This window comes from Nipponia nippon, unplaced genomic scaffold (genome assembly GCF_047370975.1).
Source record: "Nipponia nippon isolate SJK-2023a ecotype South Korea unplaced genomic scaffold, ASM4737097v1 scaffold_25, whole genome shotgun sequence".
Lineage (NCBI taxonomy): Eukaryota > Metazoa > Chordata > Aves > Pelecaniformes > Threskiornithidae > Nipponia > Nipponia nippon.
The window spans coordinates 7160564-7175951 of record NW_028262342.1 but is presented as its reverse complement, the minus strand read 5'-3'; the positions used below and the strand labels follow the sequence as shown (position 1 = coordinate 7175951).

The 15388-nt window shown below is 62.7% G+C and overlaps 1 protein-coding gene across 1 annotated transcript; it reads right to left on the bottom strand.

Moving 5' to 3' along the window:
- Positions 1 to 198: 198 nt before the first annotated feature.
- PACSIN1 (protein kinase C and casein kinase substrate in neurons 1) lies at positions 199 to 11991 on the bottom strand. Its single transcript, XM_087761706.1, has 10 exons — positions 11884 to 11991; positions 5304 to 5436; positions 4763 to 4919; positions 4385 to 4620; positions 4061 to 4216; positions 3533 to 3708; positions 3088 to 3208; positions 2881 to 3005; positions 2372 to 2565; positions 199 to 2008 (listed from the first exon to the last, which is right to left on the bottom strand). Exons 2-10 carry the CDS (start codon positions 5364 to 5366, stop codon positions 1899 to 1901), a joined length of 1338 nt encoding a protein of 445 aa, XP_087617832.1. The 5' UTR covers positions 5367 to 5436; positions 11884 to 11991; the 3' UTR covers positions 199 to 1898.
- Between the last annotated feature and the right edge of the window lie 3397 nt (positions 11992 to 15388).

Genomic DNA, 15388 nt, shown 5'->3' with positions numbered 1-15388 from the left:
CCCCCATCCCGCTGCACCCCAAAGCCTCAGGGTTGGGGCCCTGAGGTCCCTACCTGGGGTGCAGCGGCTGTGACTGTGGTTCCCCAGGGCATGGGGGGCTCGAGCTCCCGCCATGCGCAGGGGGTCCGTAACCCCAACAGCCGCCTCCACAGGGGGCAAGACCGGCGCACGGAGGCAAACGAGGACCCAGACCCGGAGGACGCTTACAGAGCTCAGTTATTTTCTCTTGCTGCTTTTTGTTGTTGTATCCACGGTAATACAATCACAATATATATATATATTATATATATACTTCTTAAATTACACAATCAATGTACAAAAAACCGGGGTGCATTGCTGAGACAGGTGGTTGGTTGGGTTTTTTCTGACTTTTTTTGTGTTTTTTTTCCCTGTTTGCATACCTGGCAGGGGATGCGGGGCCAGGCGGCTCTCGCCCACCGTGCCCGGCACATGGTGCATCCCTTGCCTCCGCAAGAACACTTGATTCCTGGGGCCAAAAAATTCATGAACCAGCTGAGGGGGCAGGAGAGGAGCGGGAGGAGCACGTGGGAAGATGATGGCATCGATGCTGCTGAGGGTGATGGTATGGAAAAAAATAATTCTATGATGTGTAGGGAAGAGCTCGGGATGGCAAATGTGCCCGGGGCAGAGGGATTGGGGTGACCATGCTGGGTGGCAGCGCCCGTGGGTGCTGAGGGGGTCCCATCCACACTGTGGCCAGTTGCAGAGCCCAAGTGCAGGAGGGGTAGAGCCCCTTGGGGAAAAGCAAAGGGCAAAGCCTGTGGCCATTTCCCTGCTTTGGCATGTCTTGTTTTCGGCCGTCTTCGCCAGGCAGCTTCTTTGCTGCCTGGGCTGGGGTCTGCTGCTTGCACCAAGCCCTCCTCGTCCTCCGGCTGGCCACAGCTCCTGCCAGCACCATGCAAGGCTGGATGTTGCTCATTCCCCATCCCTCGTCTGCTTCTGCCTCTCCCCAGGAAGGGGTGGATGGGAACCATCACCAGCAGGATCCAAGCTGGTCCCCGCCGTCCCAGGCTGGGTGCAAAGGTGCTTCCAGCAGCATTGGGCTGCAGTGGGTCCCTCTCTGAGCAGCAGTGGATTTTAGGGCCATCTCACCCTGGATCTGGTGTGCGCTGGATGACTGCCCTCGCAAAGGGCGATGCTGCTCCCTGCAGCACACACGGGGCATCGGCTCAGGAGCCTCCACCCACTCCAGACACCTGGGCAGCCCAGCCCTGAGGAGGAGGAGGAAGCTGAGGAGATGCCACCAAGCTCCATGGCAGGGCTGGTCCCACCTCACCTGGGCCCCTCAATCTGCCACCAGCCCTGCCTGTGAGCAGGGACCTGCCCTCGGATGGGGCCGGCCACCTGCGGGGCAGGGGGGCACGTTCATCCCCTTGCTTTGGGGAGGGAGGATGAACTGGGGAGAAGAACATGGAAACACCAAAAAAAAGGAGTTCAGACTCCAATCCCTCTCATTTTTTTGGGGTGAATTTGATTGGTCCCAGGAGCTTCAGCGCTGTGCATTTCAGAACAGTTCCAGCCAATCGGAAGGCGGCTCATGATTTCAGTATCTTTAAAAACCAACCAATCAGGAGCTCTCACTGGTTGGGCTTTAAGATCTTGAGGTATCGGCTTTTCGCTCGGAAAAAAATCAACTAACGTAGACGAACAGACAACGTCATCTTTCGCTTCACGTTAGCTTAGAAGAAGAAAGCAACTATGCAAAATACTCTTCGGAGACAACTCTTAAAAAAATAAAAGCTTGGTTGGAAAATATGTCTGAATCTCTAACTGTGAGGAGTGACCAGACAGCAAAATGGCTGGTTGGCTGGTGGAGAGATGGAGACAACGGAGGGTGGATTTATCTGCTGACGGCGATGAGGAGCACACCACAAGACTTAGATTGCCTCCACGTAGTTGGCGGGGTAGAGACCTAGCTGCCCGTTGTCCAAGCGCCCTTTGCACCATCCTTGCTCGTCTTCTTCACCGAGTTTGGTTAGTTCATCACCTGGAGGGGAAGGTGGGAAGGGGAGAGCTCGTTGCAGGTGTTAGAGTCTCTTCTGTCCCCTCATTTCTCCCCTGGATGGAGCTGCTGGGGTTTTCTAGGGCTGATCCTGAGCACTCAGGTTTATAGGGTAGAAAGGCAAGGGGCGACCCATGAGGCCTCATGCACCCCATCCCAACATCTCTCCGGTCCCACCTGGGTTTGAGCTCAGCTTGTGCCCTCCTCTTTCTGCCAGTTCAACATTTTGAAGGGCTGGAATAACCCAGAAATTATTTGAGGGATTTTACACCAAAAAGCAGAGCAGCGTGGGACCCACAACTCCAGCAGAAGAGCCCCGGCTGACCCGGCACCAGTGACGGACCGTACCTGCTTTGAAGCTGAGCTCATCCTGCTCCTGCCCATCGTAGTCGTACAGAGCCCGCACCCGCACGCCCTTCCCCACTGACTCCTCGTCGAAGGGGTTGGTGCCGCCATTGGCCTCGCTGGTGTTGAAGGAGTTGCTGCCTTCGTCGTCGGACCACTCGGCGCTGTAGGTCTGCCCGCGGTCGTGGCTGCTCACACTGGGGTGGGGGGGAAGGAGGGAGAGGGGCCATCAGAGCGGGCGAGGGTGCGGCGGGGTGGGCAGGCACTATGTGCCACGGACATCTGGGAGGATGCTGTGGCTTTCCCAAGGTTACAGGGGAGCGGGGACTGCAGCGAGCAGGACCCCCAGCTAATGACGTGTCCAGCAAGACATAGAGGGAGGACAGAGAAGAGTGGTGGCTGTCACCGAGGACATCCCGCACCCCCTTGGGAGTCCCCACAGCACTGGGAATGTTTGCACAGACAAATGCTGTGTCTTTCCCGTGGCATCTCCCCTCCCCACTGGCCCTCACCTCCCACGCTCGCCCGCTGGTGCCCCTGTCTCGCCCGCGCTGCTGGCGTTGGTCAGGGTCACCCCCTCGCCCTTCTTCTGCTTCTCCTTCCGTGTTATCGTGTGCGTCAGGTCCGGGTTCCACTCCTGCAAGCACAGAGCAACTGGCCCCTGAGCACCCAGCTGCCCCATGGGGCTGCCAGCACCCAGCTGGCGTGCCCAGCCTCACCTCGAACTGGGGCCAGTTCATGGGCATCCCAGGGCCACTGGTGCTGCGGAACCACCGCAGATCCTCCTGTGCGTCCGAGAGGCGGATGGTCTGCTCCAGCTCCCGGTAGACGTTGGCGTAGCTGCGAGGAGAGGCACGGATTGGGGTGCTGCGGGTGGGGGCGGGTCCCCGCGGGGTGCCCCGGGGCTGGGGTGGGACAGGGACATGCCCGGGTTGTGTCACCTCCTACGAGGCACGGGAGGGTGCCAGGCTCCCGCACAGCCCTCCTGCCATTCTGGTATCTCTTAGTGACCACCGTGTTGGCCAGAAACCCCTCCCCCTGGTATTGCAGGGGATGGGTAGTCCTGGAAGCACTCGGTCCCTCCAGGGCTTGGTTTGCTTTCCAGGCAGCACGAGGAGACCTTATGTGGGCACTTTCTGCCCAGCCAGTGCAGGAGGCACCTACCTGTTGCTCTCGGCCAGGTTCAGGTGCCTCTTGATGTCCAGGAGCACTTCCTTGAGGAAGTTGAGCCTCTTCTCCTCAAACTGCTGGCACTGCTCAAAGACCTGCTCCATGCTCTCGATGTACTGCGGGGTGCACTTGTTCAGCTCGTCCAGCACCTTCTCGTACTTCTCCTGAGTCTGCAAAGGTGCAGGAGGGTACCTTGGTTATACCTCGAGCACCTCAGAGGCCCTTTCTGGGTGCTGAGAGGGTCTGGTTTGTGGGCCACCACGCTGGGGAGCCCAGATTGAGCCAAGAGCCTCTGTGGGTGAAATCAGTCTCGTTGCTGGAGAGATTTTGCCCCAGTAAGAGGGGTAAATCTCTGCCCTGCTCACACTCCCCTGAGCACTGCCTGCAAGTCCTCAACTTTTCTAGAGGAGCGTAGGGATGGGAAAATGGGAATTAATGGGGGGAAACGGGGCGGGATGGCCATTTCCACTGGTTTTCCCTGCCCGATGCCTCGTGAGCCCAGAGCAGGGCAGCAGCTCGCACCTTTTGCACATCTTGCTTGCACTTTTCCACTTTGTCCTGGAGCTTCTTCTGCTGCTCGGGGGTGTTGGACTGCTCTGCCTTGCTGTTGGCTTCCCGGGTCATCGCCAGCTTCTCCTCCTTGCATGCCAGGTGGTAGGCTTTCTTGGCTGTCTCCAGCTGTGGAGAGGAGAGAGAAGGGACATCAGAGTGGCAGCCACAGCGCCCTGCCCATCCCTCTGCCTGCAGGGAGCTGCCACCCAGCTCTCCCAGCCTGGACCGGGCACCCAGAGCTGGAGCTGGGAGATGGCATGGGTTCCCCAAGACATGCTGCACTTCTCCTCTCACCTCCTTGAGCTTCTTGGCCCAGGGCTTCTGGGCTTTCCGGAAGCCGTCCTCAGCCTCCTTGGCCTCCTTGAAGCCTCCCATGATCTGCTTGTGGTAGGCGTCCTTCTGCCAGTTCTTGACCTTCTCGAAGTCATCATTCAGCAGGCTGTTCTTCACCTCCTGGTGCAGCTCACTCACCTTGTCCGCCTCCGTCATGATGGCACCCCACGCCTTCTCCAGGCTGCCGTACTGGGGACCTGGCGGGCAGAGGGGACAGCTGGGTGTCAGACCACAGCCCCTACCCCCTCCACCTGTACTAGATGAAGCTGTGATGGTGCTCAGGGACCCATGGGACCCAGATGTCCTGGCGGGAGCCTCCCACTGGAGAAGCCATGGTACCTTTCTCGATGAGCTGCCTCCACCGCTTGGACCAGTCGGTGAGCTGCTGGGCGTAGGACTTCTCGATCTTGGCCCGCTCGTGCATGCAGTTCATAAGGTCATTGCAGAGCCGGTGCCCGTCATCGATCCGCTTCACTGTGCGCTTGTAGTTCCCCACCTGGGAGGGGGACGGGGATGGGGATGGGGACAGGCAGGCGTGGGAGCTGTGGCCAGGCTGTGTGGCTCAGGCCCAGTTGGCCCAGGTGGGGATGGGGGGAGCACCAGGCACTTTGGGGTTGCAGGGATGCAGCTTTTGCTTTGGGGCTGCTCAATCCCAGCTCCTTTGGGTCCCCTCCATCGCTCTGCGCCCCTTGGGGACAGCCAAGGTTGAGACCTCCAGCAGAGCCAGCTGGGACGCCCGAGCCACCGTGGCAGGGATGCCCGCAGGCAGGGCTTGCTGTGGGAGGGGAGGGCAGCACCATCCCCCCCGGCCTGGGGGACACCCTGGGATGCAGTGACGGTGGCGGGGGCCCCAGGGAAGGAGAGGGCGGCCAGGACTCACCTCCCAGAAGCTGTCCGTTGTTTCCTCTGCGGCTGCCGCCGACTCGTCGTAGGAACCCGACATGGCTCCCGGCGCTGCCTCAAGCGTCAGTGCGGGCGCTGGGTGGCTCTCGGGCAAGCACCAGCCTCATGCACTGAGGGGAGAAGTGGAGGGAATCATGGGGGGGGAGCGAGTAGGGGACGCCCATCCCTCCTGCCCGCAGCACCGCAGGACAAGCATGCAGCTGCAGGGGATGGGGATGGTGCCCATTCCAGCTCTGGACCCCCAGAGCCCTCCAGTGCCCCCACGCACCACCCCAAGGTGCCATCCAAACCCCCCCAAAGCCAGCTGAGCTGGGAGGGAGGACCGTGGCGAGCAGCATGGCGGGGAGCTCACCGGCTGGGGGCTTGGCTTGGCACCGTGCGTCCCTGGGGAGCCACGGCGTGGGGTGAGAGGCTGTGGCAGGGCTGGGGAGAATGAGCTGCCTGAAGAAATTCTCGTCCTGATATTCCACCCTAATCTGTCCTGCTCTTCAGAAAAACGGCATCCCCGGAGCATCACGTGGCCCCACTGCACGGCTTAACCCTTTGCCGCTTTGCTGAGAGCCGCAGCTGGGTCGGGACTGGGGGCTGGTGGGCGGCACCACATGGGGATGGAAAGGGGACCGTGGTGGCCAGGAGCATCCTCGTCATCCCTGTCCTGCCCCAGCTCCGGTCAGCACTGCCATGGGAAAGTGCTGGGCCTGTCCCGCATGGCATCTGCCACTGGGATGGGGACAAAGTGGCCATGAACTGCCCCAGTTTCCTCCTGCCCCATCCCCAAAAGGGCTGTGGGAGTGGGATGTGGCAGTGATCCCCGTGCACCACCACTTCTCCGGGGAGGTGGAGCAGGCAACAGACCTGGCTGCCTGCATCCCACCCCACACCTGGGAGAGGGCGATGGGGTGGGAGGGCAGGGCTGGGGGGCTCAGGGTCCTGGTGCTCCAGTGCCCACCCGTGGGGAACAGTTGGTGGGTGCAGGCGCGCTCCAGCTGTGCGCACAGCTGGCCCCGAGGAGCCCTTAAGCCGGGGCAGAGAGGCAGCAGGGCACGGCCCCGGGAGGATGGGGGGCCGAAACGGTTACTGGAGCGTGGCACAGGGCTCACTGTGCTGGAACTAACAGGGCCTGGCAGGGATTTAGTGATATAACCAGGGAGGCACCAATCCCCGCCGCCCTCCCCAGCCAGTTAAAAATAAACGCGTGACTGTCCCTTGCTCAGCCGCGGAGACGCAGATGGATGGGGAACCGCGGCAGTGCGCAGCGCAGCCAGCACCGTCCCCCCGCAGCCGGCAGCATGCGGCGCCCACACCTGCCTGGCACCCACAGCATGACCACAGCCCTCCCCACCCGTGAAAGTGCCCAACCTGAACACCCATGGGCTGCCCCAGTGCACCCACAGTGCTGGCAGAGCAGCCAGTGGCACAACCCCCAGGGGACCCCGCAGGGTGCCATGTGTGGCTGTCTCTCCTGCAATCCCCAGGCACAGTGCAGCACTCAGCACCAGGAGCTTTGCTTGTGCCTCTGGTCTCTGGCTCTTCGTTTTGTTGCAGAGGCTGCACTGGCACAGCAAGGGCATCCTTGTGGTGACAGCCCCGGCCCTGCTCAAGGCCAGGGCAGCGACCCCAGGGAGGGAGCACACCCATGGCTGGGGGTACCCTGGGACCCGCGGGCACATGAGCCAGCCCCAGCTGCCCCCACCAAGCTGCCAGCAGCCAAGGCCGTGGGGCACTGCGGGACATGGCTGCCGCAGCTCCCGCTCCTCGCTGTTACCTGGTCTGAGCCGCAGCCTGGGGGTTATTTTTGGCTCTGCATCACTTCCCAGCTAAAGCTGCCGCCTTGTTGCCGCTCTCCTGCCACGCACCTGCATGCACGACCATCCTTGCACGCCCACACATGCGTGTGTGCCCCCTGCCACGCTGGGCCGCCCCGGCTGCCTGCGCAGCACACGCCAGTCCCACGCTCGCCACCCTGGCCCCGCCAGCGCAGCCCATCGCTTCGCATCAAGGCGGCGGGTGGTGATGCCCAGCGCCTGCGGTGCCGGCGGCTGAGCCGAGCCGCGGCATGGCGAGGTGCCAGCCTCAGCCACGTGCTGCTACTTGGGCACCCTTGGCCGAGGGGGGCTCCGCTTCACCCCCCCCAGCCCCACGCTTCCACGAAGCTGCCAGGGAGAAGCCACAGAGCCTTTGGCATCGAGCGACGGTGAAGTTTGTCCCAGCTCCTGCCCCCGCATGCCCTTGGGTTGCTCCCGCAGCAGCCGCCCCCCTGCATCTCTCGCCTCATCAACCTGCTTGGTGCTGAGCACGGCTGCAGCTCATCTCACCCACCAGGCAGCTCCTGCCACTGCCGGCATTGCAGGGGGGTCTCTGCCCTCCCTGGGGGCCGGGGACGTGGCCACCGACCCTGCGCAGGCAGGAGGCTGCTGCAATGCAGAGGGCTGGTGCTTCCGACACTGCGGGCACGGGCAGCTGCCTGTACTCCCACAGCCGGCAGCCCTGGCTGGCAGCGCCCTGGCCCCACGCAGGCAGAGACAGTCTGATTTTGCTGTCCTCTGCCCGTGGCAGAAGAGCCCAGGTGCCCGGAGGGGCTGCATAGCTTTGGGCCAGCGCTGCTCCAGCATCCGCGCTGGCTGCTTGCCTGCCTCCTGGGGCTCCCCAGGACCCGGAAAGGGCGAAAGCGACAAGCTGGGTCCCCCGGGGGGCCAGCTGAGCCCCTGACTCTCCCCACTCTCTTGGCCTTTGCCAGAGCTTTGCCTTTGCTGGAACATCACCATTAAATGTGCAACCCCCGGTGCAGCAGCCTCAGGGTGCGCTATTGGATGGGGGTGCCCCATCCTGGGCTCTGGGGTCCCCAGTGAAGTGCCAGGCACCAGCCCCAGCCCTGGGGAGAGGTGGCAGGTCGCTCTGCCTCCAGGATTTTTGGCTGCCCTGACCCCAGCACCTCTGCTGCAGCCAAAAAGCAGGTGATGGGTCGTGATACAGGGAACAGGCAGCTGCCTGCCTGTGTCCCCATCCTGCCTGCTTGCACATCGGCTGAGCCCAGTGGGGACCAAGGGCCTGGAGGGGCTGCAGAGCCTCCAGGTGTGGGTCGTCTTGCTGCAAAGAGCCCTTTGCCAAGGCAGGATGGTGGTGGATGCACTGCAAGGAGGGGAGCGGAGCACAGAGCGAGCCTGTGTCCCTGTCCCCATCCCTGTCCCCATCCTGTCCCGGGGCAGGGGGTTCACACTCATGGTAAACGGGAGAGGGCCAGGTGCGAGCCCTGCTGCTGGAGTGGGAGCACTAATGGGGCTGGGAGGGGAGTTGGCGACTAATTATTGGTGAAAGCATCCAGGGATGGGGGAAGCCATGCTGGCAGCTGCACTCGATCTGTGGGAATCAGAGCAAGCAGGGATCTCCCTGTCACCAACCCTGAGCACAAACCAATGCAACGCACAACGTTTCCCTGGTGCAAACCCCTTCTGCAACTGCAGCATCCCGACACGGAGCCACAGCCCAGCCTGAGCCGAGGTCAGCGGGGACCCTTGTTTGCCAGAGCACGGGAGCTGGGGACAGGATGGTAATTTGCTGCACGCTGTTGCCTTGTAGTTACCCGGGGGCTCCTGGCAGTAAAGCCGAAGCTCAGCAATTGGAAAGGACCCAATGGTCTGAGCCAGTTTTATTGCAATTAAATGCCGGGACTGACCTGGCCTGTCAAATCAAACAGTCCATGGAGCTGCAATATGAAATAGTTGCTATGTTTTGCCTCCTTTTGTAAGCACACAAGGCTGAGGATGAGTGCAGGGGCTTAGGGGGAGGGAGTCAAGCTGGGGTTCGGGTTTTTGGCCGCGGGGAAGGTCATTTGCTCTCCCTTATCTTGGCATGAGGCTGGTCGAGGCTCTGTTGGGGAGTGCAGCACCAAATGCCACCGTGACGCACCACTGCCATCGCCACATGAAAACCATTCGCAGCAAAGACAAATGGACTAGAAGCGGCCGAGGAAGCCCAGAACAGCATCGTGAGCGGAGCCCAACAGCCCACAAACCCTCTGGGGAGCCTGGCAGCAGCGTCTCCCACTGTGCCGCGACAGCTCCAAGGCTGCCGTGCTGCTGCATCGGCTGCCAGCAGTACCTGACCTCAGCGCCGCATCCAGCACGGGCACCGATGCCCACGTGCTGTTCCTGCTATGGCAAAGTACGGGGGGGGTGAGATGCCCCCGGCACAATGGCAGGTCCTCGGGCAAAGCCAGTGACGCCGGTGTGCTTTGCAAGAGGCTGGTTTGCTGCTCAGCTTTGACCCGACCGGGTGGCTCTGGGTTTCCCACCAGCGCAGGGCCAATCCATGCAATCCATAGGGCTGGGGCAGGGAAACGGTCCCGTGGGGCTGGCGAGGGTCGCGGCCCAGGGAGCAAGGCGGGTGCAGACGGGTTTGGCTGTGGCATGGCTGAACCGTCCCCCCTCTTTGGAGCCGATGTGGACCCTGCGAGGAAATGGTTAAGCGGGTGCTGCTGATTCACGCTGGCAGACGGCTCTGCACCAGGCACTGGGCGAGGAGGCAGGAGCTGAGCTGGGGCTCTGGGCTGAGCAGCCTGGAGAGGCGTGAGCAGCCTGAACGCGCATCCTCCCCCCTCGTTATCAAACAGAGCCCAGGGCCAGGCGGGAGGTGAGCCTGGGCCCTTTCCAAGCTGCCAGCTCCGTGCGAGCAGGCTGCAAGCAGCTCGTGTCAGGGCCCCATCCTGCATCCCCTGGCAAAACCCCTCCGGCTGCAGCAGGACTAGAGTTGGAGCCCTGGGGCAAACAGCCAAACTGGGGCCAGATGGGAGGGGACGGGTGTTCCCCATACACCGGGTGCTTCTCCGTGGGATTTGGGCCAGGGCAGCACCGTGGGGCTGGCTTGAAGCGGGTGCATGTGGTTGCTCGAGCAGTGCACGAGGTGGCTGCGAGGACAGCAGGTCCCCGGAGGTGGCACATAGGTAACCGTGGGAAACTTCTGGGAGCCACTTTTCCAATGAATCCTGTGCAGGATGCGCCTGCAGCAGCCGCCTTGCTTCAATTAAAGTCATCTGCATCAACCGGGGAGGGTCTGAGGATTGAAGGGGGGGCGGCTGCAACAGGGACTCGCTGGACCCTGCCAGGTCAGGGCTTGTAGGCTCGCCAAAACCGGAGCATTTGCAAAGGAGGTTCAATGATCCAGGAACGTTACTGGGAGCCCTGTGTCCCATGTGCAGATGGGAGGACGCCCACCTCGCTGGCTGGGGTGCAGGCCACCCGCCGTAGGTGCTGCCAGGTTGCAGTAGCCGTGGGAGACGCGTTTGCTCCAAGCCCTGGCAGCAAACGGCTTTGCATTTTGTGTGAGCTCTGCAGAAACCTTCACCTTCCTCCTGTGCTCCCCAAAGTTACCCTGCTCAGAGCACAGGACATCCATCAAAGTCTTCTAGGGATTTTACGAGCCTTGTGCAAAGATTTCTGGAAATATGCATGGCATTTGCAGATAATGCAAATGTTTCTCTCCAGGGAAGCTTGCAGCCCCGCTCAGGTACAGCGGATGTGCCAGGAATGTGGATAGGCACCACGGCAGGGTGCAGAAGCAGGATTGTCAACCCCATGCATGTGCTCAGGGCTGGGGAAGGGAGACGGGGCTCAGCCTCAGCTTGTGGGGTTTCGACTTGCCTTACAGCTCTGCAGCTTTTCTCAGCCTGCCGCCTTAGCTCGCTGCTGTAAACAAAGATGCTCCGACTCTTGAGCGGGGATTTTTGTGGCCCCAGGAGCGGGGTTTAGGCAGAAATCCAAATATGAGGTTTGCAATTAAACCACCAAGTAGCAAACAACGGTGGTGGAGGTTACGGCGGTGCCGTCCCCTCGCTTCTGCACCAGGGAGGGGGGAAGCCAGAGCATCACGCGCTGGCACGGGGGTCCCGTCCCCTGCACCTTGGTGGGACGGACCTGGGGCTGGTGGTGACGGGAGGCAAATGGGGCTGCTGGGAGCAGGGCGATGTGGAGGGACAGCGGGATTTTAGCTGTCTGTGCCTGAGGAAGGAGACTCGGAGCCAGAGGGGGCTCAGAGAGGGGGTAGGAAAGCAGGGGGATGGCGGGGGGAGAGCAAGGGGGAAAAGCTGGGGAGACAACGGCAAAAGGAGGGGGTTCAGTGACGGGGTGAGGCACTCATTTGGGCAGGGGGACAGCGATGACATGGACAGCACAAGTCCCCCCTCATCATTGGCAGCTGGGGAAACTGAGGCACAAACCCAGGAGTGTGGCAGTGTCGCAGAGGGGGTGTCACTTGCCCTGGCACCCCATTGGGCACACGGGGGGGGTGAAGGTCATGTCCCCCCGGCTTGCAGAAGGGATCAGGGACACCGTGTCCTGCCGGGGGGGGGGGGGGGGGGGGGTGCAAACCCACGCCATACTGTCTGCTCCTTGCACAGCATCCCCCGCGTCCTGCCCCCAGTCCCACAAGGGACCCCGGCATCCCGCACCCCCATCCCCACCCGCGCAAAGGCCCCGCGCAGCCTCATCCCCGCAGGGCACCCGGGCAGCAACTGCCCCTTCCCAGGCTGCTCCCGGCAAAGCCCCGCAGGGGCTGGAGCTTACCTGGGCCGGGCGGCGGGGGCCCGGGGGCTCCGCCGGGCGCGGCGGGACGGGCGGGATGCGCTGCGCTCCGCTCCGCACCAGCCGTGCAGCGGCGGCGGCGGCGCGCACGGCCGCGGGCACGCGCCCTGCCTGCAGCCGCCCGTTGCCATGGCAACCGGGGGATGGAGCCGCTGCCTGCAAAGGTTGCAAAAATCATCCGGGGGGGGGTGGACACCACCCCACCCCGCCTTGGCCTGCTTCCCCTGGGTCCGCACCCACCCCGGGGTGCTGCCACCCCTTCCAGCCCCCCGCTGCCGCCCCCACCGGGGCCGTGCCGAGACCCTCGCCCAGGGCACGGTCCCCAGGCACCTGCCCCCGGTGCCAGGTGGGTGCTCAGCACCCATCGGACAGGGCTGCCCCACTGCACGGGGTGCCGCGGCCCGGGGCATGGGGACGGGGGAGATGGTGGGGTGCCGGGAGCCTGCAGCCAGGTGCATGTGGGCGTCCGGCCCCAGTGACCCTGCCTGTTGCTGCGGGGCTCAGGGCCACAAACGGGCTCCTTCCCCCTTAGGCTGTGCTGCTGGGAGGCTCTTTGGCGAACTGAGTGAGGATACACCGGGAGTCCTCGTCCTGCTGCTCCTTGGGTCCTTGTCCCTCCTGCACAGGATGGGACAGAGCAATGCGCTCCCTCCTCTCCTACCCGGGCGCTCTGCCACCTCCACGGGTCCCGGGAAGGGGCTGCAGGGAGGGTTTTAGGGCTGAGCTGCAGCTTTTGCAGAAATAAACACCCCAAAAACACCTTTGGAGAGGCAGCCGGTGCCGCCTCCTTGCCAAATGTGCCAGCTGGGTAACAGGCTGGCAGGAGAAGCCGAAATGGTTCTTCCCACCCGGCAGGGCTGGGCTGGGGAAAGCGGGGCTGGGGAAGGGGGTGACAGGGGCTGCACCCCCCTAAGGCTTCTTTGAGGCCGGGAGCCGGGCAGCTCCCTCCCCACTGCCACCTGCCTCTTCCCAAGCCCCAGGGCTTGTGCCTCGGGTCACCGGGGCTTATGAGAGGGGCAGGAGCCAGGGGGGAGCAGGAGGCTGGAGCCCTCCGGCCCCACGGCTGGGGCTGTCAGGGAGCCCAGAGGATGCGGGTAGGGGTGGCGACAGGCTCCCCCCCCTCTACTGCCTGAATGCACCGCGCCTGCCTTTCCCCTGCTCATGGGTGATGTCAGGGAAATTAAAAGCCAGCAGGAGATGAGCGCTTCCAGCCCAGTAACTGAAGCCGCCCGCAGAAGCTGCAGTAATGAGGCTGCCAGGCCGCTGCCGCCAGGATCGGGTTGCCCAGAGAATGCGACCCGGTCCCGGGAGGCTCTGTCGGCCTCCGACGCAGGCTCAGCTTTCCCCTAACAAGCGCCTTCAACTGCTTAATGAAGCTCAGTGGGGCTCTCCATCCCGCTCGCCTTCCGGCTCCTTCCAGCTTCGTGCCATCCAAGCGTGTCTTCCCACCTCACGGCCCTGAAATATTTCATGCCCGGCTGCAGCTGGCAGCAGCTTGCGAGACCCAGGAGATCTCATGCTCCCTGATCCCGACAGGGGACCAGGGATGGGCTGTGATTCCTGCAGGTGCCGGGGGATCTTTGCCCGTTAGTGTTTCAGGGTAAGGAACTGGAGGGTGCTGATTAACTGGGCATCATCCTTGCGTGCAATGAGTTGGCAGTTCTCAGCACAGGGTTGCTGGAGACGCTGCCGGGCTGTCCCAGCTGCCTTCTGCCCTGGCAGCATCCATGCTGCAGAGGAGCAAATGTTCTTGGCATTAAGCACTGGGTGACAATGCGGGGGGACCTCAATGACTTGGGGGAGTTTCCCAGTGCTAACAGCCCATTGCCACCAGCTTTGTGGCAGATGTGGTCCGTGCAGGTAGGACCGACCCATGTCTCCTTCCCCGGCAGCTCGGGCTGCTCGGTGCTGGTAGCAGGCAGGAGCCCTGCCTCCACAGCACAAGGCTCCCGCAATGTCTGTCGTCCGGTTCGGCCACGACAAACTTTTCCCTGGCTCTCGCCATCCCATCGCTTACTATTTCCCATGGTAAGTCATTTCCCCTCCTGTAAAATGAGTTTCCTTGTGGGAACCAACGGCCAGTATTGGCAGGAAATAAGCCCTGATTTATCGGGCCACTTGCCGCTCTGAAATTACGGCTCTTCGAGCGCCACAGCAAACTGAGAAGCAGAGCAAATTAGCCCACACCGTGCTCTCGTGGCTGCCAGCAGCCTGCCTGTGCAAGGAGCTGCTGCGGGCAGGAGAGGAGGGAAATGCCACCAGCTATCGGCCGCTCTGCCCATCACCCGACCACGCGTGCCAGCCTTGGCATGAATAAGGGGCGATTTCCAAGCGTGGCCTGCTCCCGTCTGCCTCCCTAGCAAGGAAAGGAAAACGCATTTCCTAAATCATGGCAGAGCCGCAGTTATGGTGCTCTCTGCTGAACCAGCTGGCGCTGGGAGCAATGGAAGAGCCCCCGGCCCATGGGTGCTCCAGGGAAGGCAGCTTGGGGATGGGGGCAGAGAGGGGTCCCGGCATCCCGGTCATCCCGAGCCCGTCCCTGGCCTCCCGCTGCCCTTTCCCGCTCGATGCCAGGGGCAGAGAGGAGCAGGAGCTGGGGCTCGTGGGGCCGGATGGGGCCAGTGCCCCCGCGCTCGCCCCATGCCCAGGCTGCGCCCCCGCCGCGGATGTGCCGCCGGTCCCAGGAGCCCTCTCGGGCTTGCTGGGAGAATGCAAGCACAGGGCTATTTTGCATCTCTAATTAGCAGCGGAGGATAACTGGCTGCTCTGCAGCAATTACGCAGAAAGGCAGCCATTGTGGATGGCCTCGGTGCAGGGCAGGTGCTGCCAGAAACCCAGCTCCCACAAAAACAATCCCCTTCTTGTCTGCTCGTGACTGGCCCTGGGGGCATCCTCCGAGCCCTTCCGGGGAAGGGGCCAGGGATGGGACATAAAGGCTCCATTTTTCCTGGGAAACTGCGTGGCGCTCGGTGCAGGCAGCTGCCTGGGAGGAGCCCGTTTGTATTGCCCATGGCCACAGTGACGGCGATGCTGAGGCCTCGCTGACTCCTTCCCCCCGTGCTGTGCCACGCTGAGGGCAGCCGGATGCCGGCTCGGCCCCTCTGGGAAGCTGCCGGCTGGATGCGGCCTCTCCTTCTCCCATCTGACTCATCTGCAGAAGCACGGCAGGATCCTGTGTTTGCCTTCAAGGTGTTGCACAAACACCAGCCGGGCTGGCCGCCCTGCGGGGACAAAGTCTGTCCCTGGGCAGAGCCGCTTGCCGAGTTCTCCTCCTCCTGCCAAGCTGTGCCAGAGCAGCCCAGCTCCAGCCCAGCTCCATCCCGGCCCCGGCAGCATCACCTCCCAGCACGGCCAGGGGGACCAGCGGGGTTGGGGACACAGGATTTCCAGCAACGGGGATCTCACACACAGCCAAACCCAGGCTTTGGCTCGCTGCAGGACATGGCTCCGGTGCAGACTCACTTTGCCGGCACTGATGTTCCCTTCC

What these genes read in the sequence shown, in the direction of transcription:
- PACSIN1 (XM_087761706.1), bottom strand. Translation starts at nt 5,366, where the DNA reads ATGTCGGGTTCCTACGACGAGTCGGCGGCAGCCGCAGAGGAAACAACG. An exon ending in GGGCCAAGAAGCTCAAGGAG is followed by an intron (nt 4,217 to 4,384) that starts GTGAGAGGAGAA and finishes TCCTCTCCACAG; the next exon opens with CTGGAGACAGCCAAGAAAGC. An exon ending in TGAGCTCAGCTTCAAAGCAG is followed by an intron (nt 2,009 to 2,371) that starts GTACGGTCCGTC and finishes CTTCCCCTCCAG; the next exon opens with GTGATGAACTAACCAAACTC.